Source organism: Paralichthys olivaceus, chromosome 24 (assembly GCF_024713975.1).
Source record: "Paralichthys olivaceus isolate ysfri-2021 chromosome 24, ASM2471397v2, whole genome shotgun sequence".
Classification (NCBI taxonomy): Eukaryota; Metazoa; Chordata; class Actinopteri; order Pleuronectiformes; family Paralichthyidae; genus Paralichthys; species Paralichthys olivaceus.
The window spans coordinates 5,341,188-5,365,113 of NC_091116.1; the positions used below are offsets into that span (position 1 = coordinate 5,341,188).

At 44.0% G+C, this 23,926-nt stretch overlaps 3 protein-coding genes across 11 annotated transcripts in view; 2 read left to right on the forward strand and 1 right to left on the reverse strand.

Moving 5' to 3' along the window:
* Window positions 1–4: 4 nt before the first annotated feature.
* rp1l1a (rp1 like 1a) lies at window positions 5–13,348 on the reverse strand. Of its 4 annotated transcripts, none has more exons than XM_069521266.1 (8): window positions 13,159–13,348; window positions 9,744–9,996; window positions 9,110–9,502; window positions 8,763–9,027; window positions 4,367–8,670; window positions 3,278–4,132; window positions 2,268–3,200; window positions 5–1,626 (listed from the first exon to the last, which is right to left on the reverse strand). In XM_069521266.1, exons 2-8 carry the CDS (start codon window positions 9,975–9,977, stop codon window positions 1,171–1,173), a joined length of 7,440 nt encoding a protein of 2,479 aa, XP_069377367.1. In that variant the 5' UTR covers window positions 9,978–9,996; window positions 13,159–13,348; the 3' UTR covers window positions 5–1,170. The 4 variants fall into 4 exon arrangements, with proteins under 4 accessions (XP_069377367.1, XP_019958886.2, XP_069377366.1 ...); XM_020103327.2 differs by having other exon boundaries at window positions 13,155–13,348; XM_069521265.1 differs by having other exon boundaries at window positions 13,139–13,348.
* Window positions 11,636–16,101, forward strand: c24h8orf74 (chromosome 24 C8orf74 homolog). 2 transcript variants are annotated; one of them, XM_069521296.1, is made up of 5 exons: window positions 11,636–12,693; window positions 14,683–14,866; window positions 14,976–15,199; window positions 15,312–15,461; window positions 15,539–16,101. In XM_069521296.1, the coding sequence occupies exons 1-5, from the start codon at window positions 12,637–12,639 to the stop codon at window positions 15,761–15,763; spliced, it is 840 nt and encodes a 279-aa protein (XP_069377397.1). In that variant the 5' UTR covers window positions 11,636–12,636; the 3' UTR covers window positions 15,764–16,101. The 2 variants fall into 2 exon arrangements, with proteins under 2 accessions (XP_069377397.1, XP_019958893.2); XM_020103334.2 differs by lacking the exon at window positions 11,636–12,693 and adding an exon at window positions 14,077–14,326.
* Window positions 16,102–16,127: 26 nt separating this feature from the next.
* The window catches only part of LOC109639745 (metalloreductase STEAP3), a 126,534-nt gene continuing 118,735 nt past the window's right edge, over window positions 16,128–23,926 (forward strand). For 3 of the 5 annotated variants that reach the window (XM_069521284.1, XM_020103367.2, XM_020103369.2), the window contains exons 1-2: window positions 16,544–16,904; window positions 17,042–17,159. The gene's annotated coding sequence lies outside the window, so the exon portion shown is untranslated. Of the gene's footprint in view, window positions 16,274–16,543; window positions 16,905–17,041; window positions 17,160–23,926 lie in introns of those variants that run through there. The other 2 variants (XM_069521285.1, XM_069521286.1) reach the window with 2 other exon arrangements.

The window sequence follows — 23,926 nt, forward strand, 5'->3', positions numbered from 1 at the left end:
CACGTCATTTCATCAACTTTATTTATTGATTTGCTCTATAGGTACATGATGTTCACTTGGTGATGTCACAGATTGATGGACAGTCAATCGGACCAATAGCAGCATAGGCACACCCACACACATCCTCTCGGTACAGCCCACTCAGCTCGGTTTGGGTTAAATGAGAGAAAATTGCTCTGTAGAATATTTTCCAGCATTTTAAAGAGCAGCTTTGATCCATTCCAGCATCTTTTTACAGGCTCTGGGATTCTGCTTGACTAACGGCGGAGATGTCAGGAAACAAAAGACGGCCAATTAGGCGTGATCTCCCCCTGTGTTTCTGTCAATCTGCCCTCAGATAACCATGGATACAGTAAGGCCTCAGTGACACGCTTCACGCTGTTGTTCCACATGGCTGGTCATACAAACCCTGAATCTGAATCTACAGCATGCAACACACAACCTAAGGATGGTTTACGTCAAACTCAATTCACACTGCTGGATGTATTTCTGTGTGTCAGAATCACAAACATATGCTCAGTGTCACTTTGTGCAAGCTTTACATTCCTGGGAAATGTAGGATAAATGTGCACAGTTATTTCTCTCTATGTAAATATAATGAGGTACACTTGCTGAAAGTATTTACACAAGGATCTTTTTTAAGATTAATACGATAAAGTAACTAGAAACTGACGGATTTCATAAAGTCATTTACAGGAATAGTTCAGCATCAAAATATGAGTCATATCGTTAAACTAAAGTAACAGCTTGGAGCATCATGGCTGCTCAAACCCCTGAGATTCCAGCATCGACTTAATGGGACAAGACAAAGATAAAAGTTAACGAATACACAACCAACGATCAATACAGATGTTCTGTCAAACTACTGAATCAAACATTATCTCTGAGGTACTTGGTTTTATAATGGTTATATGATTTGATTTAAAGAGTTCACATAATATTGTACACCCATACGTGTCAAAAAAAAACATTCTTTCAAAAATATACCTTATCTTACAGTACAGTAATACAGAGAATACACACAGTTACCTTCTGCATGTACAAATATAACTACAATGGATCTGGAGTGATAAAGTGCTTCAAGTGTTTGTTTGTTGTTACATTTTTTTAACCTCGGCTACATAATCAGTGCAAGGGTTTCTGGGAGTCTTTACGTCATAATGTTGGTTACTATTCATCCAGCTCCATATCGCTCTCTTTCGGTTTGCGACGTTTGATCCTAGCCGGCGACCGGCTCCTATTTGAGCTCGCACCACCACCGGTGGACACACTGACGACCATCTTGGGCACTTCTATGGTGCATAGGGGTGGTGAGTCCGTGTGGATGTCCTCCAAGGAGCCGGGCTGGGACTCCACAGACGTCCTGGTGAACTGATGGAGGAGAGCACCCTCCTCCTTTTTGTTGCCTTTTACTTCCTCCTCCTCCTCCCCTTGCTCGGGCTTGAACTCCTCCACAGCATCATCCCCGACCTCTTCCTCATCTCCGTCTCCTCCTCCCGCCTCTTTCTCTTCCTCGTCACCAGTGGTTCCAGCAACAAGTTCATCCGCACTGGTGTCACTTGGGCTTTTTTTCTCCGTGTCTGAGTCTTCAGCATCGGCCTCCTCTCCCTCAGTCACCCCCTGGTCCTGAGGGTTCAACAGAACAGTACATTTGGAACTTGAAAATGTTTTTCAGACATTTGCTGACTGAGAATAAGATGGGACGTCCATCAGTGCTGCTGCCGAAGAAAACAGATTTGCTCAGTCTGTCTAATTGGATAGATGGATTATCTTTTCCCACAGGCTTAGAATTAGCGGTGAGGCTGCAGTGGGTCAGGTTCCTCTTTAAGGTCCCGCAGACTTTAACCCTGCAGTCATGTTCTCTGTGGTGTTTTTAAATAGGTGCTGCTCAGTCTGCTCGACATGTGTCAGTACATTCTTAAGCAGGAACAGCTATTTACAGTTTGTCCCCCAATGAATCTGTTCAAAAATGACTTCTGGTCAACAGCTTCCCTAATTTCACAGGTGCCATTTTGAGGCTGAGGTTTTTGTTTTACAATCAAATGTCTATTGGATTGCCATAAAATTAAGAGAATGATCCATGTATCCCATATAAATTATAATAACATTGGTGATTCCCTTAACTTTTCACTGAGCACCATCACAATTTCAATGTATTGAATGTTTATGACCAAATACCTGCCGAACTAATGACGTTCCCATGAGTCTCGGCTGCTAAATAGAAAATGCTATGTTTTCAGTTTTCTCTCGTCTTTTACTGGATTTACCTGTGGGGAGGGTCCTTCCGGCTCCTCACTTTCTCCTCCTTCTCTCTCTTCATGTGACTCCACCTCTCCGCTGCCATCTTCCCCGTCATCTTCATCCTCTGCCGATTCAATCTTCTCAGCGTTTTCATCGTCTGCCTCCTCTTCTCCACTTTCCTTTCCTGTTGTTTCCTCTTCCTCAGGCTTAGAATCAGACGCCTCACACTCCTCCTCTTCCTCCTCACCATTTTCAGTGGTCTCTCCTTTACCTATTGATACTTCTTTAACAGTCTCCATGTCGCTCTCCTCCTCCCCAGTTCCTGTCTCGTCCTCATTGTCCCCCTCATCATCTGCCGCCTCATCTTCACCTGTGTTGTCACTAGTTCCCTCAGCCTCCTCTTCCTCTTCTGCCTTTTCACTCTCCTCCTCCTCTCCTGTTCCCTCACCTTCTTTCTCTCCCTCTTCCTGTTCCTCACCACCTTCACAATTTTCCTCCTTTTCTATCTTCTCCTCTTCTTCTGTCTGATCCTCATCTTCTTCCTCATCCTCCTCTGGGATCATCTCGTCTAAAACAACCTCAGCTTTAATGTCCTCTTTTGTTTCCTCCTCCTCCTCCTCCTCTTCTTCCTCCTGCAATACCTCCAAATTCCTCCCCTCCTCTTCCTTTACCACTCCGTCACTTTCCACGTCTGCAGACTGGAGCACGGCTGCAGGCGCAGGCGCAGGCGCAGGCTCTGGGCTTTTCTTCAGCTGAAGTATCTTCAGGAGGTCAAACTCCATCATCACTGGGGCTTCGGCTGCCATTGGGTCCGCTTTGAGAGGCCGGGCGGCCATCTTCTTGCGGACACAAGCATCGCAGGGGCAGTACTCATCATCACTTCGCTGGTCACTGAAATCACCTGTCGTCTCCCCATCACTGAGAGAGTCAGTGGTTTTCACAGATTGGTTCTTCATGACCTGAAAAAACACGAAACATCATCTTTCTGCACTCAAGCAGCAGCATATTATTAGAAGTAAAGAATATTTGTTGTTACCTTTAACATTCGACGCCTCTTGTCCGTCATGGTGGACTCCCTGGAGAGGTTCGCTCCTTGGGGCGGCCGGGGCGACCTCCCCACTCTGCCAGCTCGACTCTTAATCTTCCTTATCTCGCGCTCGATGCTGCTCTGGATGCGCCGACTCACCTCGTCCCTGAGCTCAGAGATCATCGTGTCCAGGATGAGGCTGTCGTCCAGGTCCCAGCGAACTTTAAACTCTGCCATAGCGTTGATGTAGTGGTTTATAAACTGTTTCTCCAGCTTCTTCAGAAGGTGCAGAACCCAAACTGGATCAGGCTCTTGGGATAGTTTTTTGGACAGAGGTGCTCGCAGGACAGTAGAGGGTGTCTCTGAACTGGTGTCGTCCACCGTGTCCTGCTCGTTATCGGTGGGGGATTTGGAGCCGTCGTTGGCAGAGCTCTTGTCTGAGGATGATGGGTTCTCTGTGGCTTTCGGGCTGTCCAGACTTGGAGGGAGGGTACTTTGTTCTTCACTCTGCACCTGCTCCTCTTGTAAAGATTCAATCGCCTTTGGGGGTGTTTCATGTCCGTCTTTATTGCCATTCTCCTTTCCCGACCCACCGGAGCCACTGCTCATACCGACCCCAGATGAGGACCTCGGTGGAGTCACCTGCTCTGTGCCGATGTCCTTGCCCTTCTTGACCTCAGTCTCACTGGGTCCAGTGAGCCAGAGCGACTGGAGAATGGTCATGATCTCTTCATACTGCTGGTTAGGGTTTTTCTGCTGGTCAGAACCAGGGCTCAGTGCCGGCTGGATGAGCTGGAGCTGGGCCAAACAGTCCAAGAACCCTCTGGCTGATGTGCTCAGTCGACGGCCGTAAACTGGAGACACCTACAGAAGAGAGCAAATAAACCAATTAACTACATGTTAAATTATCTGTTTTAAAATGTTTATAATCAGAAGTTTAAACTGCGCTCGTGTTTACATTTGTACAACAGGTCGGCCTGTTCCTGAAACTTAAAGCTTATTTGAATTAAAAGGTTAATAATTTCATCTAAAAGACATGAACCTGAAGATTATAACATAAAATAGAACTACAGAATGACATGATAATCCTTTAAATACCTCTGGCATACTTCGGCATCGACCCAGAGAAGAACTCAGAAGAACTTTCATCACAGCCACAGACGGATGCAAGTTCCTGGGCAGTGAGTCAGCACTCAGCAGCCGAGCGGGACAAGACGTCGCTGTTGCATCACCTGGAGCTGGATCCGAACTCTCCTCCTCCTCTGCTGTGTCACATTTAGCTTCTCCCTCTTTCTCTGCTCCATCTTCAGCCTCACGTTTCTCCTCCTCCTCCACTTTATCATCGTCAAGAGTCTCCTCCACCTGCGCCACCTCCTCTCCAGGTTTCTCTTCCGCCTCCTGCTCACCCTCTTCCAACTCGTCGCCCAGTGCCAGCATGCTGCTGTTGGCAGGAATGCTCCGCAGCCAGTCGTTTACAACCTGATTAGGGGAAGCGTTGGGCAGACAGGCGGGTGTGAGCTCTGGCTTTTTATCCTTCTGGTTTCTTTTTGTCTGACTTCTTGCACTTTTCTCTCCCCCTGTTCTGTCACTAGTTTTGCTGGCCTTTGAGTCCCGGCTGTGCGGACGTGCAGCCATGGTTTCCTTCAGCAGGTCGGCAGCAGACAGAGAGTGAGACAGAGTGTTTTCACTCTCCACTTTGCTGCCTGGTCTGGAGTTATGCAGGGGACAGGGACCATCGCCACAGTTGCTTCCTGCTTTAGAGTCGGACTCATGGGCTTTGACTGATTTGACTGAATCTTCTTTACTTCGCTTCGAGGCTTTTGTTTTCGACCCGGATTGAGCCGAAGCTGCAGATTCAGGCCTGAGGCAACACGGACTCTTGGAGTGAACCCTGGCTGCAACATCTTCTGGCTCTTTGACCTCACTGATGTTTCCAGTGTCATTACTTGCTGAATCTCCAACAGGGGTTTTTGCTACATTGGCACTTGCAGGGGATTTAGTCCGAACTTTAGCACTTGTTGATGACATTGAAGACGAGGTTCTTTTGTTGTGGGCGTCCAGATTTCTAGTTTTTGAATCACTTTCTGGGTCATTTCCTGCTTGTTGCTCTGTCACTTTGGTGCTACAGCTACACGAGGACTTGTGGGATCTGCTGCTTTTGGCTGAAATTGCACTGGCTGCTCTTTCTGCTTTTTGCCCTACACCTTCTTCTTCATCCTTACCATCCCCCCCTCCTGGAGTTTCTATCGTGGGGATATCGACTGCAGGAGGATTGTGAGACAAAGTGCTTTTATTCTCGGACCCTCTTCCTTCTACATCTTTCTTTGCAGCAGACCCCCTCTGGGTTTTAGGGTCCTCAGATGCTGCTGTCTTCCCTCGGCCCTTACGCTCAGTGTTTGTGCAAAATGAAACATTGGACTTCCCACTATCTGAGTCGGCTGTTTCTTCGTCTTCTGGCAACCAAAGAGAGACTGACCCTGATGAGCATCGACTCGACAGTTGCTCGGTGCCTCCTGAATCCCTCCTCTGTCTTTTGGAAGAGGATGATAAGATGCTCGCAGCCTGTTCAGTAGCCTCTTCATTATTTTCCTCTTTCTTATCCTCCCCTGAAGCTGCTCCACAGCGACATTTGGACCTGCCAGATTTAGCAGAGGTTGCAGAGCGAACTGACAAAGCACTCTGTCCTCTTGTCTCACCCAAACCTGGACCAGGCACCAGCTGTTGTGCAGAGGATTGAGGACTGCAGGGTGCAGCTGGAGCTTTGGGTGTGGTTCCATTATGATTGGATGAAACATTAGATTTTACAGACTTAGCTGATGCAGCGCTTGGTGCTCTCTCTGTCATCTCATTTCCTTCTTCCTCAACCTCCTCTGGTTTGTTGATGGTAACAGCATTTGGACCTGGTGATGACGATTTGACTTTGGACCGCACTGACGATTTTGACTTGACAGACATGGCACTGGCAACCCGCTCTTCGATTTCAGTTTGCTGCTCCTCTCCATTTGGAGAAGGTGCAAAGCACCTGGACTTCTTGGACTTTCCCGACAAAGCACTAGGGCTTCTGTCCACGTCTGTCTTTGAATAGTGAGACTTCACAGATGAAGCTGATTTACCAGATAAAACACTGGCAGTCCGCTCCTTAGCATTTTCACCATCTCCTGTATTCTCATTGGACATTTTGGATCTATGAGACATTGTGGACCAGGCACTGGCTGCTCTTTCTGTTTCTTCCTCTACCATCTGACCTTCTTTCTCCTCTGCCTCCTCTTCTACCTTTGAGCTCAGAGATGCCTCAGTTACATTTTCATCACAGTTAGACTTACCTGACTTCAAGGACTTTACAGACACATTTGTTGATTTGACTGATCTGGCAGACGTTTGACTTGCTGCTCTCTCCTCTCCCGCTTCCGACCTGGGTGAAAGTGACCTCTCTGAAGCTTTGGTGGACTTATGGGAATTTTTAGACTTGACTGAGCGATTAGACTTGGCTGACATGGCACTCGCTGCTCTATTTTGCACGTCTGTTCCTTCTTCCTGTCTTGCTGCTTCCTCAGCACCTGGAGATTTAACTTTTGCACAGTGACTGCAAGCGGACCTGTGAGAGGCGCTCGACTTTGCTGTAACATTTGATTTCGCTGACAGGGCACTATCGGGTCTTTCAGAAAGGCTACTGGAAGATATTTTGTTTCTGTCATCCTCTTCGATGGCTGTGTTGTCAGTTGGGGAGGCAGTGTTAGTTTTTAATGAACAGTTGGACTTGTGAGATTTGACTGACAAGGAGCTGATTGCTCTCTCGGCATTTTCTCCCTCTGCTTCCTCTCTTGTTCTCGTGTCAGGTGTTTCAGCTTTGTCACTGTGGTGTGACTTTCTGGACCTGGCAGACATGGAGCTGCAGCTCCTCCCCTCCTCTTTGCCCACTGTGATACCACCATTACTACCAGACATGTGCGACCTGTTGGACCTGTGGCTTGTTGCCCAGATGGCACTCGGAGCTCTTTCTTCTTCTTTTAGTTCAGGACTGGATGCTCTGGACACGGCACTAGATGCTCTGCCCTCCAAGACGTTTGATTCTGCAGAGATGTGGTCACAGTTAGTAAGGTTGGACTTGTTGGATTGTGTTGACACGGCAGAATCATCCGAGACATCATCATTACTGTCGTTGTTCTCCTGGTTGTGTTGAGGTGAATCAGGGTTTGAAGTGGCTCCACGTTTGCAGCCTCCACAATTGGAGCACACACTCGATGCCCCTGATTTCTTAGAGCCTGTTGAAAGTCCTGTGCGACCAGACCTGCAAGAGGCTCTGCTCAGTTTGGACCTGGAGCTGGGGGCGCGCTCCATCTCCTCTGCTTCGGCTGTTGAGAGTTGCGTGACGGCACCACAGCAACAGGAAGAAGCTGCAGACACTGCACTGCTTGCTCTTTCTTCCCCGTTCTTGTGCTTTTTAACTGGTTCTTTGCTGTGATGACACCGTGAGGCGCTGGGTGGCAGCTCCTCCTCATCATCATCCTGATCCTCTTTCAATGACTGCAGGACATGTGAGGTGCTGCTGACTGCAGACAGTGGACGCTCCTGCTCTTCCTCCATCATCACCTCATCCTCCCCTGACTTGCTGCTGACAGGTCGTAGGTTGCTATCTCTGGCGACTACTTCGCTGCGGCTGTGGCACCGGCTCACCCTGCAAACCTCTACATGTTTGTCTCCGTCCTGCTCCACCTCTACTCTGTGCTCAACCTGCTCCGTCATGCACATCTCCTCCTGGATCAGTTGACTCTGCTCTGAACCTGAGCCGCCTCCACAGCTGGAGAGCTGTGCTCGACAGTGCACCACTCTCCTGGAATTACAGGATGAAGAAGAGCTCGAGGAGTTTGTATGTCTCCTTGTGGTGTGGCTGGAGGTGTGTAGATGTGGGGGCGGGCCAAGAGGCTGTTTGCGGCTGTGTGCTGGATTTTCCCACAGGTCGTACTGCTGCTCCTGTCGCTGGTAACAGCAAGGGCAGTGGTTTGCTTCCATTGCACACTGCACAGCCTCCGGGTCGAATGACACCGAATCAGGATCGGAGCAGCTTTCGGATTGGCCCTTGTGCAGGTATTGCGCCGGGACCTGGCTCAGGGGGCAACAGTCATTGGTCAGAGATGGGGATTTTTTAATCCGCGTGGACCATTGTAGGGTCTCGTCGTTTTGGAGGCGGAAACGGACCCTCATCTCTACTGAGAGGCTGCCGTCTTTATTGACAAGCACTCGCTTTTCGATGTCATCGTTCATAATCGCCGGTCTGGCCTGGGAGTAGGCACTGACACCGTTGCCGTATGATTTCTCTGAAGACATCGAGAAATGGGTGGAGCGGTTTGAGGAGTCAGAACGAGGGTGGATGATGCTCTTCTTGGTTTCCAGACCAAAGTTCACTGAAAGGAGAGTGAGAAAACCCCAAATATTATTTCACATTTCCTTGCTGCTTTTATTTCTAACTCTGTTGATGTTCACCTACACAACATACCATTTTTCTTGCTTTCATGTCCTTCGCTGTACTCGCTGGCTCTGGACTGAGCTCCATGAGGTGGGGATCTTGCTCCCTGAGTGGCAGGAGATCTGGCCCCATTTCCTGGAGTCCTGGGACCGAGACCAGGCGACCTGCTGTCCAGACCAGGTAGCTTTTCCTCCGAGTTCTTCTTGATGAAGTTGGCCAGCATTGGACTGAACGCTTCGCGGCCGACGCACACCAACACAGGAGGGCAGGTCATCAGGCTCTGCACGCTGTCGATCTGGAAACAAAGTCACAGAAGTAAATGAATAAAAAGTAAATATTAATCGTCTCCATTCAATCAAATACAAATCCCTTCTTACCTTGCGTCCCTCTGCAGTGTAGAGCTTGCGAACGTGAAACTGCATCACCTCTGACACTTCATCCAGAAAGGCCCTGAGGCTCCTGGACGACCTCCTGCTCAGCACCACGCTCCTCCTCATGCCCGGCTCGCTGTTCTTCACCAGCAGAATCCGGCGCTGCCTGTACGGCAAATGGTTGGGTGGCGTTGCGGACAAGCTTTCGGGCCGCTGGGGTCTGCGGTTGAGATGGTACCAGATGCTCGGGCGTTTGCTTGCCAGCTCCATGTTGATCGGCTTAGCCTGGCGCCGGTCAGAGCACAGGTAGCAGCCTCCGTCCTGGAGCTGCTCGAGGTGTCGGATGGTGTTGGTGCCACGGGGAGTGGTTACAGTCCGCACACCAAATGGAAGGGGCACCTGTATGGGGACAAACAGTATATAACCTTCTTATATAGTATAGAAATTTTATCATGATTAAAATAACTTTTCTTAAATTCTAAGCTGAAAACGGTGGTTAAAAGGAATAAGAAGGATGTGTTTCATGTCAGGGGAAAGTTTCATCCTGTTTCCTAGGTGACAGGTTAAAAGTGCAGTGTATCTGCATCCTCATAGTCGACTTCAATAGAAATCTCGACATCACCGCTCCTGTCCCACTGACCTTTTGGGAAAGGTCGTCCAGCAGCGCGTCGAAGCATTTGAAGCTGCGCTTGTGGACGGCCATCCTGACGCCCCCGAACTGGCTGTCGCCGCTTTTGTAGAAGGTGATCCGCTTCGCTGGGGTGGCTGTGGTCACGTGGGTGGGGCGCACGTCAGAGGGGGATGGTGAGGCGAGGGACGAGCCATGTTTAGACGGGGGCCGGGGGTCCCACATCACTGCCTGGACCGAATGCATGCTGCGTTCTCACACACACCTGAGGAATACACACAAACACACAACAGTAAATCTATAGAAGTCATTACAAGGCTAAACGGCAAATGATTCAATTCAAGGTGCTATTTCATACATCAAGAGCCATGAATTATTCCCTGTGAGCAATAATAGAATAAAGTATTTGTTGAAAAAAACACTGATCACATTTAAATATGAAGATTCTGTGAAACAAAAGACTGGCTTCAACTTTCTGCATGAAACATTCAGTGCAGAGACGTTAAGGACAGAGCTTCCCATGGTTATTTTTAATGAAGCAGACCAGCACACACATAGAGATCCTATTTAAGACGGACGTAAAAGGTTCTGCTCGCTACTGAGCTTCTGGCGTAAACTAGCTTGCATAATATACAGTAAGCGATTCATCCTCTTTCACTTTGTGTTATAAGCTCACAATGTACTTGTCAACACCCCAGAGTGACACCTTATATTCAATACAATGTTAATAATGATCATCCTGATTATTACATCTGAAGACTTTTAATAAAGGTGGATGTTCTCAACAGGCTTAGCAGGTTTTAAGTCCCATGAGACCAGACTTCAGGCCAAATCAGTGATCTTAGCTGTGGACAGTCTGTCCTCTTAATTCCTTTTCAGTTCCTTAACAACCTCACATCTAACATCCATCCGTCCGTCCATCCATCTATCACTGTTTGCGGCTGCAGTTTGCAAACACCCAAACTTACATCCATTACTGAAGCGATGAATTGAAATTGCTTGCGGTGAAATCCAAGAATATTCTCTCGTACTCGTGTGCGAGAGTAAATTCTCAGATTTAAGAAGCAGTAACTGAGAAAAGTTTTGCATTTTTGAAGCCAACATCTCTTCCTAACACACATTTTTACTGTATGGCGTATTCTTAACTATTTGTGTGTTTCAAGCCATAATATTTTATCCTGTTACATTTCGTGTTTTAGATTTAATCTACTTGCATCATCTGTTTTATTGTAAAGAACTTTGTAGTTTATTTTCAAAAGGTGCTATATATATATAAATATGCTTATTATAAAATATTACAACACAAACAATAGATTATTTTAACAAAAGGTTGGACACATGCACCAGCAACATATATATACTATATTTACCACTATATAATCAGTTTTAGCTCCATTAGCGACCACTCTACCATTGTGACTACATTTAAACTGTAGACCAAAAAGTCTGTAGTTTAAATGAACAAGAACAATTTCTATCATCTTTCACCAATTTACCACATTTTTAACCAGCATTTAAGTATTTAAGAACAATGTCTATCACCATGACTACCACTAACCATATTCAGTTCACCTCCATCTCTCACGTACACTACTCACATGTTTGGGAATCATGGTCCAAGGTGGTGTGAAAAAAGCTGGAGGGGAGCAGTGTGTGTCTGTGCAGGGTCTGACCAGTGGAGTTAGTGCTGTGTGTGTGTGTGTGTGTGTCTGTGTGTCTGCAGCCTGTGATGAGATGTAGCTGTACAGTGGAGCCCCCCCGGCTCTACAGCTCTCAGGGTAAAATGGCAGTCGGTAATCAGACGCACAGAGGAGGGAGGGAGGGAGGGAGGAGAAAGAGGAGAGGACAGGAGGGGAGAAGGCTAAGGATAGAATGAAAAGCCTGCTTAAGAACCTGTGTGGGAGAAGGATGGGGGTTGCTATGGTGAGGCCAAGATGGTAGTTAGACAAGTGGTGTTGTCATATCATATCATCAGGATTATTCTTGGAAAAGTGACAGGAAATGGACATAATGACCTGATGAGCATCACAATAAGGAAAAACACATTAGTATTAGTATCCATAATGGATTTTAATATTTTCACATTGAATCGTCTTGTAAGGGTTTTATTTGTGTGCCCATTAACACGATTATATATATATATATATAATTAATATGGAATTTATAGCTTTATAGAAGTTGTGCAACTTGTGTGAATGGGGCCTAATTTTATCAGGGATCTTTAATCCGATTAAATTAATCCCTAGTAATTTAGTAGTATACGTCCTCCTCAGTATTGGAGTAAGTTAGTTAATAGTAAAAATAATAAGAAGTAGTATCATCTTTAGTTAAATAAAAGTAGGAACACTGTGATGGAATTATACTCCCCACTCTTTTATATATTATATTTTATAAATACAATAATGTGACAAAATAAAAGAAACTCTTTCAAATAACACAGTAATTTGATCTGTTGCTAATATAAAAATAAATATTCATAGTCATTTTAAGTAGATAACTTGAGTAAATGTACATTAAGTTCCAATCCAATACTGTAAACTCCTCCCACTATCCAGAAATGAAGCCAATATGGGGAGGTCCCGCCCATATATAAGTGCTCGACCAATCGTGAGTCAGACTCAGCTGTCAATCAAGGCATTTCACCTCGTTTTATAGCATCAAATGATAATTAAAACATGTCGTCCATCTTTAACAGTCTCTGCTCACAGTCAGGAAAATACCCTAAAAGAGACCTGGATGACTTTAACAAGATATTTGTCTTTGAAATAAGAAATTTTGTTTGATTGAGTTAATTATTGTATTGTGTACTTGTATAACTCATGATCATCAACATGTATCTGCTCCACAGGCTCGGTGAGAGACAGGGGGAGTGTGGGTGGGCCTCAGGCAGGGATGAGTGGGTTCTATGCCAACAGGAAGTGAAGCGTCTGGCAGCTGGAAAACTGGAAAAACGTGTGAACAGGTGATGCATGTTTGTGCAGCAGCTCTGCCCATGTGTGTTGTTGTGATGTTACACAACTGCATTCAGGCAGAGACGCCTGAATGCACATGTCTCCATCACTTCAATTCTTAAATCGGTAGAAAACCAAGTTCTGGACACAGCAAGAAGAAAGCAAAGAGATTATATGATGCATGGCCTAGTTTTTATACTTGCTCAATCCCTCCTGTTGTCTTATCCCATCAGCAGGTGTGTGTGTGTGTGTGTGTGTGTGTGACTCATCTCATCATCCCCACAACTGGATCACATACACACACTAACGCACACACACATTAAATATACAAAAAAACACACACACATACACAAGCAGGGAGTGAAACAGACAACGTGCATTCACAGAAACACCCACACACACTTTACAATAACACGTTCAGCCACAGAAGAGACAGAGAGAGAGAGAGGAGCTCACCAGTTTGGATTCATACCCACAGAGATGAAGGCAGATCAATAGCTCCACAGGGAGAACATCGATGATCATTGATTATTGGAGGCTGGAGTCCGGTGGAGGGAGGACGCAGGGAGGTGTGATCGCTCAGAGTGGAGCAGCTCAGTCAGTCTGCAACCAGAGCAGCGTGTTCACACATGTGTCAAGTCAGAGGCTCACACACACAAGTACACGGATGTAGACTTTCAGAATAATCTGTCATGCTGCCATCTAGCAGACACAAAGTAAGAGCCCAAATGGTTTTTATTTATTTCTTAATATTCTTTATACTCTTTCTTAAAATAGGAAACAGTGTAAAATATAAGAGAATTAAAAAAATACACTAGAAAGGAAAATAATTGCAGTGCAGAGAAGTTAAATACTTTTTTTTTTAAGATTAATAAAATTTACCCAATTAAAAAACACTGTCTCACTATCATCCAGAGAAGATTTGATTGAAATTTAAAGTAAAAACGGGTTATTGGGTTGTAGGAAAAAACTGAAAGACCTTGTTATAATTTATAAAATGATAAGTAGCTTTTAAGAGGAGAGAAGGGGGAATTGGCATATTTTATTTTTAAAGGTATGACAGGAAACAGTATTTGTAATTTGGTCTGACTTGAAAAAAGAAAGAATCTTTGCATTGGAAACTCCTGAGTGATCCTCCCCCCCCCCCCCCCAGCTTTATATCCTGCAGAACCAGAGGAAGAGGAGGAGGAGAAAAGAGAAGGGGAGTAAAGAAATGAGGAGGAAGAGGAGAAAAGAGGAGGAGGAGTGGGGTTCATGGTAATTAGGATTAGAGGAGCCTGAGCCATCTGTGGCTGATAAACCCATCAGCTCCAGTAACAACCCCCCCCCTCTAAACTCATCCTCTTATTATTTCACTGTATTTCATTCATGAGGTAATTAAATATATATTCATTTAATACTTAATGTCGTGAAAATACACACAATTCAAACTGAGCACATTTCTTTCACAAGATTTCAAAATAAGAGTCTGAAATTTTGTGTCAACGTTCCATGATCCGCTCACGTCCTCCGTGCGTGCATCTGACGTCATCACGTTAACAGTGGCGTCCGTCTCCCATGGCAACCACTGAGGCGCACTTGTTTCATTCGCGACAGATGGATTTTCTTCCACACAGTGAGATAACACAAATAACCAGACTGCAGGTAGGTACCTGAACGCGACACTCCGAAAATGACAGCTGTGATGAGTTAAGATGGTGCCTTCAAATGCTGGGGAATTTAAAACATCTCATGTGAGGCTTCGTAAATGTGCTTAGTAACAACTGTGTTTGTCTGTTTCATTTCAAAATGGCGGCTGTGAACTTTGGTCCTATCCAAACCTTTTTATTTTTAAATCAATATGAGCACTAATGTAAAAATATGCAAAAACAATAAAGTAAATAAATAAAAAAACATTTTTGTGCTAAGGGGAAAAATTAAAAGTAAAATAAAATCTACAGTATTTAATTCCTGTACACTTGTATCACAAACGATGCATTCGCTTGTCTCTTTTATTTCAGAGGGATGATGGCGTGCAGAGGCTCAGCTGTCACTTCTCCTGGCCTGAGTTCTGCGATGAACGCCGAAGTTTCCATCAGGAGTTTGTGTACGACATCGCCGTGTTCGCCGCCGCCCGCGGCTTCCCCTGGTCTGATGTGGTCCAGACAGCTGTGATCGCCAAAACCATCTTCCCACAACTGGATGGTTGGTTATATATATACAGCATATATATGCATCAGTGCGCTGTACTGTATGGTTTGATTTCCTCCCCCTCCGCTCAGGTCTCCTGACCTTGCTAACCTCTCTTCATCAGGTCTGGATGCACCCAAACTTTTGTCCTTGCTGAGAGGTGTGATGTCAGAGCGTTTACCGAACCTCACCCCTGTGCACCGACACGAGTTCACCCACTTCCTCGCAGAAGCCTGCCTCGCTCGGCGGAGGCTTTTCCAGGCGGTGGTGAGTGGAGCTGCCAACGTGTCCATCAATCAGCTTTGTCTGGAGGTGCAGCTGCCACCCACACCTCCTCCTCTGGCTCAGGTGATCAGTAGCTGGGGATTAGAGACGAAACAAACCCATTTGGAGTACCATGAAATCTGAAATCCAAGTATCCGCCTTGTGTACTTTATGCTTATTTGTCTCAATCGTACAGGGCACAGAGCTGCATGAGTGGGAGCACTGCTGCCAGCAAACCCAGCTCACCTCCACCCTACGACAGAAGGAGGAGCAGCTGAGGAGCCTCCGACAAGGGCCCAGGGTCACTCTGGGGGATATTCCAGAGGACGTGCACTTGGACAAAGAGGTTAACACTCAGAAAATATGAATGCATGAGCAGATAAGTCCTGAACATCTTTAGAGTGACTCTGCCGTTCTCTGCAGGGCGTCTCTGAGGTGGTTCGAGTAGCTGTGAGAGCCACTGAGGGTCAGATGCTGCAGAGTCTGGACCTGGAGGCCTCGCTGCTCAGTGACATCCTGCAGCTCAGACTGCAGCAGGCAGCCTTGGCCACCGGGGGGCTCCACAACCCTGCGCCCTCCAGTACAGGTCCAGATGCTGCAGCGAAGGGAAAAATACAAACAGCAAAAAGTAAAGCAGGAGGGAAATAATGTGGAGGAGGAAAACACTGTTAATGTTATTTAACATCACAGACTTAGAGCAGCTAATTCTACATTTATGAGCCATTATCCTGTAAGTTTTATTCATTGAACAAGGTTATTAATGGTTGTTATACATTTATTATGCTCAGAACCTGGTTAATGATCACAAGAGGATTGGCGAGTGAAGATAAATGTTAAGGTATTGCAATTAAACTTTTTTTCATTTAATTTTTGAATGAATTCAAATTGTATTTTATTGTCATTTTGACTGAATTGTTTCTTCTTCTTCTATTTTTCATATAACTAGTTTCACATGATATAATTAATAAAAAACTAAAACACTTCAACAGAGATTTAGTAATTTTTATTCATCACATTTTCCCTTTTGTTTCCTCATCTTTTACTGTTTCCTGTAATGAGTGAAACAGCGCCCCCCTGCAGCGCCTCTTGAACGTAGGGCGCCAGCCTTTGTGGCCAAACACGGCATTGCACCCTCAGCTGCGTAGACAGAGGTGACAGGTGAAGTTAAAGGAGAAGTTCGGGTGTTTTTCAACCTGGTCCTTATTTCGTAGATCTACTCACCCGTACAGGTTTGGAGTAACTTGGAGTCCTTCGGACGCTTTTAGATCCACACAACACTGTGGATCTGCAGCACGAGTCCCCCGAGTCACAGCTGCTTTGTTTACATCCTGGGCTTTCACCTGGGTGACGTCACCGAGGCGCGCCGCCGCAGGACAGGTGACGATCAGCTGTGTTTGTTTCCACGCAGTTTGCGGCTGCTAGTTTTGCGCAACATGGCCGAACACTGACCAGGTGCTTCACTGTACAGGATTCTGTTAAAGCAGCTGTGTCCCGGTGCTCGGGCGTATTCACCCGGCTAAAGGCTAGCTAACTTCAGCGGGCTAACGAGCAGCCTCGGAGCTAGCGTTAGCTTAGCGAACCGATTTGTTGATTAAACAGGAAGACAACTCGCTCTCGGTTCGCTAAGCTAACGCTAGCTCCGAGGCTGGCGAGACTCACACGGACTAGAGCTGGAGATTCATAGTAAATAGAGAGTCTCGCGGCAGATAGTGGTTATTTAGAGGCTGTATGGTGGATGCCCCAATCACTTGTGTTGTGAAGGACTCCAACATACTCCAAACCTGTACGGGTGAGTAGATCTACAAACCACATGCTGGAAATAAGGACCAGGTTGAAAAAAACCGAACTTCTCCTTTTTAATTAAGTAACTCATCATTAAACCATTAACGATATTAACTTAATGACGTGTTTTGAATGAGTGAGCAGAAGCTGGAGAGTTTCGGGTGATGCTGATGAAATGAAGCTGACAGAGATGAAGAGAGGAGAAGACAGATGTGAACACAGCAACATGTGCAGAGACTAAAGACCAGACAACTTCTGAAACGTGAGTCAAGTTTACTTCCTGTTGGTTTGTGTTGTTGCTGAAATAATATTTATGTGACTGTGTGAAAAGTTTTGTACTGGACGTAACTTACTGATGAATTAGTTTTATTATGAGTTGTTGAACTCATTGTGTTGATTGGCAGATGCAGCTGATCAGTGTTGTTGTTGTTGTTGTTGTTGTTGTTGTGAGTCATTTGCTTTAACAACCAGCAGTAGTTGCTGGTTCTCTCATGCTTGCGTTTCTTTTGCTTGTTTCTTTAAGGAGATTTGTATTTTTAGCTCTGATCTTTGTCAGAGTCTAATCTTTGTAGTACATGTGTATTTTTGTATTTGCCGGTCAGTGACACCACATATCCAAATCCTTAGAGTATTCTAATTTAATAATTAATTTAATTCAATATTGCTGGATGTATTATTTCTCTGTGGTTCCCTACGTTGTTAAAATAAGATGTTGTCCTACGTCATGATCTGTTTCCTTGAATAACAAGACTCACTTGGCTTTTTTAACCACTCCTCTGCTAAATGACATTAATCCAAACCAATGCATGATAAAGATTAAATTCAGAAGTTCCCACAGGAGTAAAAAAAGTGACCGTCCAGTGTCGTGGACATTTACTAGAACAATGACAGATTTCCCTCCTGTAATTAAGATGAAAATTGTTGTCAGTTATAACCTCACCTCCGCTAATTATGATTTATTCTATCTAAGTGATTTATTCACTGTTACACACTGGAAGATTAATCTGTGTCTTCCTTTTCTGAGTGAACGATGACAAGTTTTTGTGTATAAATGCATAAAACATAAATCCATACATGCACAGTTTAAAAATCCATCATAGTTTTGCACATAAAATGTTGTTTGCTCTGAGTTTGCATCCCTGACGCTGATATCTGATCTCTTGATTATCAGTTTTTTTTATTTGCAACCAAATAGACAGAGACTCATGCGATCCTGTGTTTTCACTATAGATCTGTTAGCAACTCAAAATATTTCAGTCGAGCCAAACTGATCAGTTTTTCTTATTGTGGATTAATTGCTTGATTTAATATGCAAAACATTCTCTGGTTTAACTTTCTCCCTCGTGACGATTTGCAGCGTTTCTTTAAACTTATATTTTAAACTGAGTCATTTTATTAAGACAAAACAAGACACAACAACATAGACCAAACAACTGATTTAAAAATAGCAGACAGAATCATTCCTAATTGAAGTCATCATGAGTTTTAATTTTATGTTTACTACAGTTTATTAACATTAGTTTATTTTACTATTAACTCCAGTTGAAAACATCTTAAAATCTTAAAGTACTGCAGAATTGACACATCTTAAAATAATGTGGGCAGAAAAATCACTTCAATTGAACATTTGTTTCTGCAAACTTCACTCTATTGTGGTTATTGTGCATGTGTCGTACTTCAGTCTGACAGCAGGTGGCAGCAGATGCCTAGAAATCCAGAGGCCTGTGTCTCTTCTTCTCTGCTTTGCATCCTGCTGTAACCTGCATATAATTATTTAAAATCTTTTATGTTATTGATGAATATAAACAACCTTTTTCATTTGTGTTATTTCAAACAGCTAAGAGCCAATCCGATTTTTTTCAAGGAAATGTCACAACATGACATATTTTACTTGGAAGTACAGACTGCTTCACTTTTAACTTTAAAGTTTGCATTAAAAAGCTGAAATACAGTTTTATTCAGAAAGTAATTGAGAATCATTTGTCCGTCAGTCGCATTAAAGCGTTTCTGTCGACCTCCTTATTCCAAACATCTGGACATGAGCCAGTGTTTCTTGCGGATTCTCTTCCAACCCTCACAGAACGGACAACAATAGATGATGCATGTCTTATTGTTCCTCTGCTTAAATAGCCTCTGTTGTTGTTGCTGGTCTGGAGGTCTGCCAGATATCTGAATACCCAGCGAACACACACACACACACACACACACACACACACACACACACACACTCTCCAGACTTGTTTTGTTCATTGTTGTCTCAGATGCTTGAAATAACAGGATTGCATTTTCTTCTTGTGGCCGCCTCGGATCTCCACATGAAAAATAATATATTGCGTGTTTAATGTGGAAATGCAGAATGTTTACATACACAAACATGGACGTAATTACTCATTATATCTGGATTGAAACAAAGGCTTTTACTCCCATGATGACACAATGAAGTGATGCCCTGTGGTATTATCATGTACACTGACCAAACAGTAAATGATTGGCTTTCTGTAACATACTGTGGTGGAGAATTACCAGGTTTGTTAGAATCTTTGTGATCAAACAGACTAGTACTCATCTGATGGATTCACATTTTTAAGCTATGGAAATCAGTACTATTGTAGTTATGTTGATGCTTTAATATATATATATATATATATATATACCAAAGTCTCATTTATCCCCATCGCTCCTAACGGCTGCTGGTTTCTGTAGAAATTGTTGTTTTGTGATATATATATATATATATCTTATATAATTACTTAGTAGATATCTGCTTTTATATGCTTTCTCGTGTCTTTGATCATTATTGAAGAACTATACAAATAAATTGTATAATTATTATTATAGATAACTCATCTGGCTCCACTCAGTATAAATATTATTGGAAATATGTTTTTTGCAGATACTTGTGGTCAAGGTGGAACCAATTTTAATAAGTATATAATATTGTTTTTTTAATATAAGATGTGAATCTGTGGAATTAATGAATTAAAAGTCCCTTTCCCTCTGAAATGTAGTGAAGTACAAGCTTAACAAAGCATGAAAAGTATCTCAAATAGTACTATTTAAGTACTCAATTACTTTCCCCTTTCGTACTTGGTCACTTCAGCAAAAATCCTCCACGTCTCTCCTCTTAAACCTGAACTTTATTTAATATTAGAAAGTCCCCATTGAATTCAATATTTTGAAAAATTAGCAAAATAAAAGCCTCTGCGATGGAACACATCTCTATTAATTTGGAACCGTCTTTTAATTTAGTTCTGCAGCCACAAATGATTTCAGCATAAATTAGACGTTACAAGCACCGAGCCATCAACACAGTGTGGCATCTAAGAACACACACACACACACACACACACACACACACACACACACACACATATACAAAATATAATTAACTCTGAATTAGTTTCATTTAAAGGGAGCGTGCAATATTCTGCAAATCACAGTGGTACATGGTGTTTATTATGAGATTTTTATTAAATGTAATACATACAACAGTACACAGCATCACTCTGGGTTGTGGTATTTTTATGTACGTGCATGGACGCCATCCCAGCGTTTAGTCAGTGTCCGTCCTCATTCACCGTCATGACTCCTGCTGCTAATGGGATTGTAGTGGGGTCTTTTTTTTTATTGCCATTAGGGAATTGAGGCTACATACAGTGGGTGAGGGGTTAATTAGAAACAACTGAAGGGGTCAGAGGTGTGTGTGTGTGTGTGTGTATATGTGCGTGCGTGTTGAGCACATGTGATCATGAGAGGGCCGGACCTTGGGTAATAGGGGGCGGATTTAAACAAGGATCCTGGAGAAGATTTATCTGGCGGCTGTGACACGGGGACAAATAGTGCTGATAGGTGAAGGCCTCTCGCTGGAGAGTCCAGCACGGATGACAAATAGCTTGTGTGTGTGAGTGTGTGTGTGAGTGTGTGTGTGTGTGTGAGGGTAAATGGGATGCCAGGCCATACTCACTTATCACTGAGTCAGGTTCTTCCCTGAATCCTCTCTTGACATCCAGCAGGGACTCATCGGCTCCTCTCCCTCGCTTCTCTTGTTTTGTCCCGGCCTCGCTCTCTCCCTCCTATTTATCTCTCTTCTCTTTAATACACCCTTCCACCTCCTCCTCATCCCCTCTTCCCTCACCTCCTCTCCTCCAGCGCTCTCAGCAGTATCTCCCCAGCCTCTCAGCTCCCCATATTACACTGCCAGATAAGGGAGGAGAGGGCCCCGACTGACAGGGACCCCAAATTAATTTACAAGCAATGATGCCGCTCCCTGGGCTGATAGAACAGTCTTTATACAATATGAAGAGACGGGGAGTGACGCCTCGGAGCCTCCGCTGGGGAGGGAGTGCGACCACGCTATCTTTGTAATTATAGGGAGAGACCTTGATCCCTCTCTGTCTCTCTCCGTCTCCCTCTGTCTCTTTTTTTTCCGATAAATGTTATAGAAACAACCCCTGAGACGAATCCAAGCTCAGAGCTCGGCGATGAAGAAATCTGCGCTTTGCTTTCAATCCCCAGTTTTCTCTCTTTCACATTAAACTGATCGTACATTACATGGCGCGTTCTTCAAGACGGCGCTTTCACAAGACAATCGTGCCGCAGTTGTTCCTTCCTCCTCAAATCTCCCGCCGCTGTAGCTTTCAACACTTCGGTGCTACGATTCGCCACAGCTCTATGGCCTAATAGGGTTAGCGCACCGCAGAATCTAAAGAAACGTAAGTGGATTAAGGAAATCAGTTTTCCAGTGTATATAGCATTCATTAGCCTCTGCCAACAGTTGATGTTGGACCGAAGCTTTGACTGTGGGAGCCATTCCACCCAGAGTTTTTTGGCATAAATGCTTCAAGGTCCCCTGACAATGACGCCAAAATGAGGTAATAATAAAGGAAGTTGGGATGCGATCACACCGTCGCAGGCTGGGTCTTGAGTCAACTCACTCACTGAAGGATTCTTCCTTTCAGACGTAAATCACGAACTTCCCTCGGCATTGTTTAGTTTTTGCACACGATAAGGCGGCAAGCAAGAGTCCTTCTGTTATTGAGGGACTTGAGTCAGGATATTCATTTTCCAATGTTAATTTATCAGCTAACAGTATTAAAAAACATAAAGATGCAAGATAAAGAAGTAATGATCATAGAATTAGTAACAAAAATCCACCTGAACTTGAACTGTGCAGGTCACAGTGTTCACAACAACAGGAAAATGTCCGGAACATTAAGTTTAGAGGAAGTAGGAGACAGGATATAACGTTTAATTTCCACTGTGAAATATTTTTTTGTCTTGTCCTCTGGATAAGATTTGGTTCATATTCAACTGAGTCCATATAGTTTGAGTAAGAACTCATTTTAGACTTGAATGAGACCCACAACTTTAACCTGAGCTCTGATTCATGATATTTATTACAACGAATGCACCTTTTTGGTGTGAACACTCTCAAACATACAGATAAACACCCCACTGACACATTAATGGAAGCTTTTAAATAGCAGTCAACTGTCCTCAGACCAGAATCTGTCACCGATAGAATTATTACATTCACATGTGAGCGGCTGTCCTTCCAAAAGCACAGAGACGGATTTGTTTGCGTAGTTTGGAAGCTAAATACTTTGTGAGGTGTGAAATTGTGGGTAATTCGATGAAGCCAGTGGTTGCGTGCAGCTGCATGTAGTTACACAGAGCTGCTCTCCGACACAGACCAAACCGATTCAGGTCCAGTTAACACGTTAGCGTTTGGATTCCCAGAATTATCAGCTCCAGCTCTCAGTGTAATGACGGAGAACTCTGGGACATGCTGCCATGTTGGAGCAGAGACAAGTTGGACTCTCCTCTTGTTTTTGACAGATTTCTGAACAATTTATAGCCTGTGACCTTAATTCCTTCTCTTTCTTTACCAGGATGAAAGCTGCTGCCGTGTTTGCTCATAATGACTTTCACATTATATAGAACATGCTTTGTTGTATTTATAAGTGCTCCTCTCTGGGTCATAATAAATAGAGAAAAGAAAACATAATAAAATAAACAATGTGATATAGAAATATATATGACACTTAAGGATAGACCTAAATGGAAATAAATGTTTATTTAGTTGATATATTCTTATATACTACATTGTTTTTATTAAGAAATCTGGCACATTCAGCAGATAAGTAATGAGAACCTCAGGTAGATTAAAAATGTGTGGTTTTTAGTTATTTTTTAAATATTCAAATATGACAAAACGCACTCACCCAAAAAACAAAAAGTGAATCAATTGATGAATAAGAAATAAACTATCAGATAAAAACAATGTATAGATACATATAAATATAAAATAAGATAAAATAAAAGACAAAGGGATGACAGAGATTGAAGAGTGTTTAAAAAAAAGTAAAAACAGAATTGGCTCCTACTGAATATTTAACTTTCTCTAGTTTTAGAAAGGACGTGACGTCACAGAGCCACCGGGTGTTGGAGGGAGCTTTCGCTGAGAGGAAGGAGAAGCTAGTATTTCAAGTACTTACATTTCCTCTGAAGTTTTGTTTGGATTCATTAACACCATGAATTGATTGGTTTATTGAAATCACAATCACTTTTGAATGTTTCGACGAAGGGAACCAAGCGTTTTGTGTCACGTTTATGAAATTGAAACAGTGCTAAAGGCAAAAATCGGATTCTTTGCTGTAGAAACCTGTTGCCAAATCATCCTGGTAACAGTTGCAGGACGAGATCACGCCGCCGCCATCGGTGCCACTGAGACGAGCGGTGGCCAGATTGTGCTCATATGCAGCTCGGCTCCTCTCATAGAGGGAGAAGTGTAAATCCGAAGCTGAAAACTCCATTAGGCCGAGTCAGTCATGCATCCGTATACTCCAGTGCCAGACAGCTCTGTAAATCAGCTCCCCTTTTTCTAGCTCCACTGAAGAAAACAATATGGGTAGTGTCTGGGTACTGAGCACTGGGCCCTTGGGTTATGGGCACACACACACACACACACACACACACACACACACACACACACACACACACACACACACACACACACACACACACACA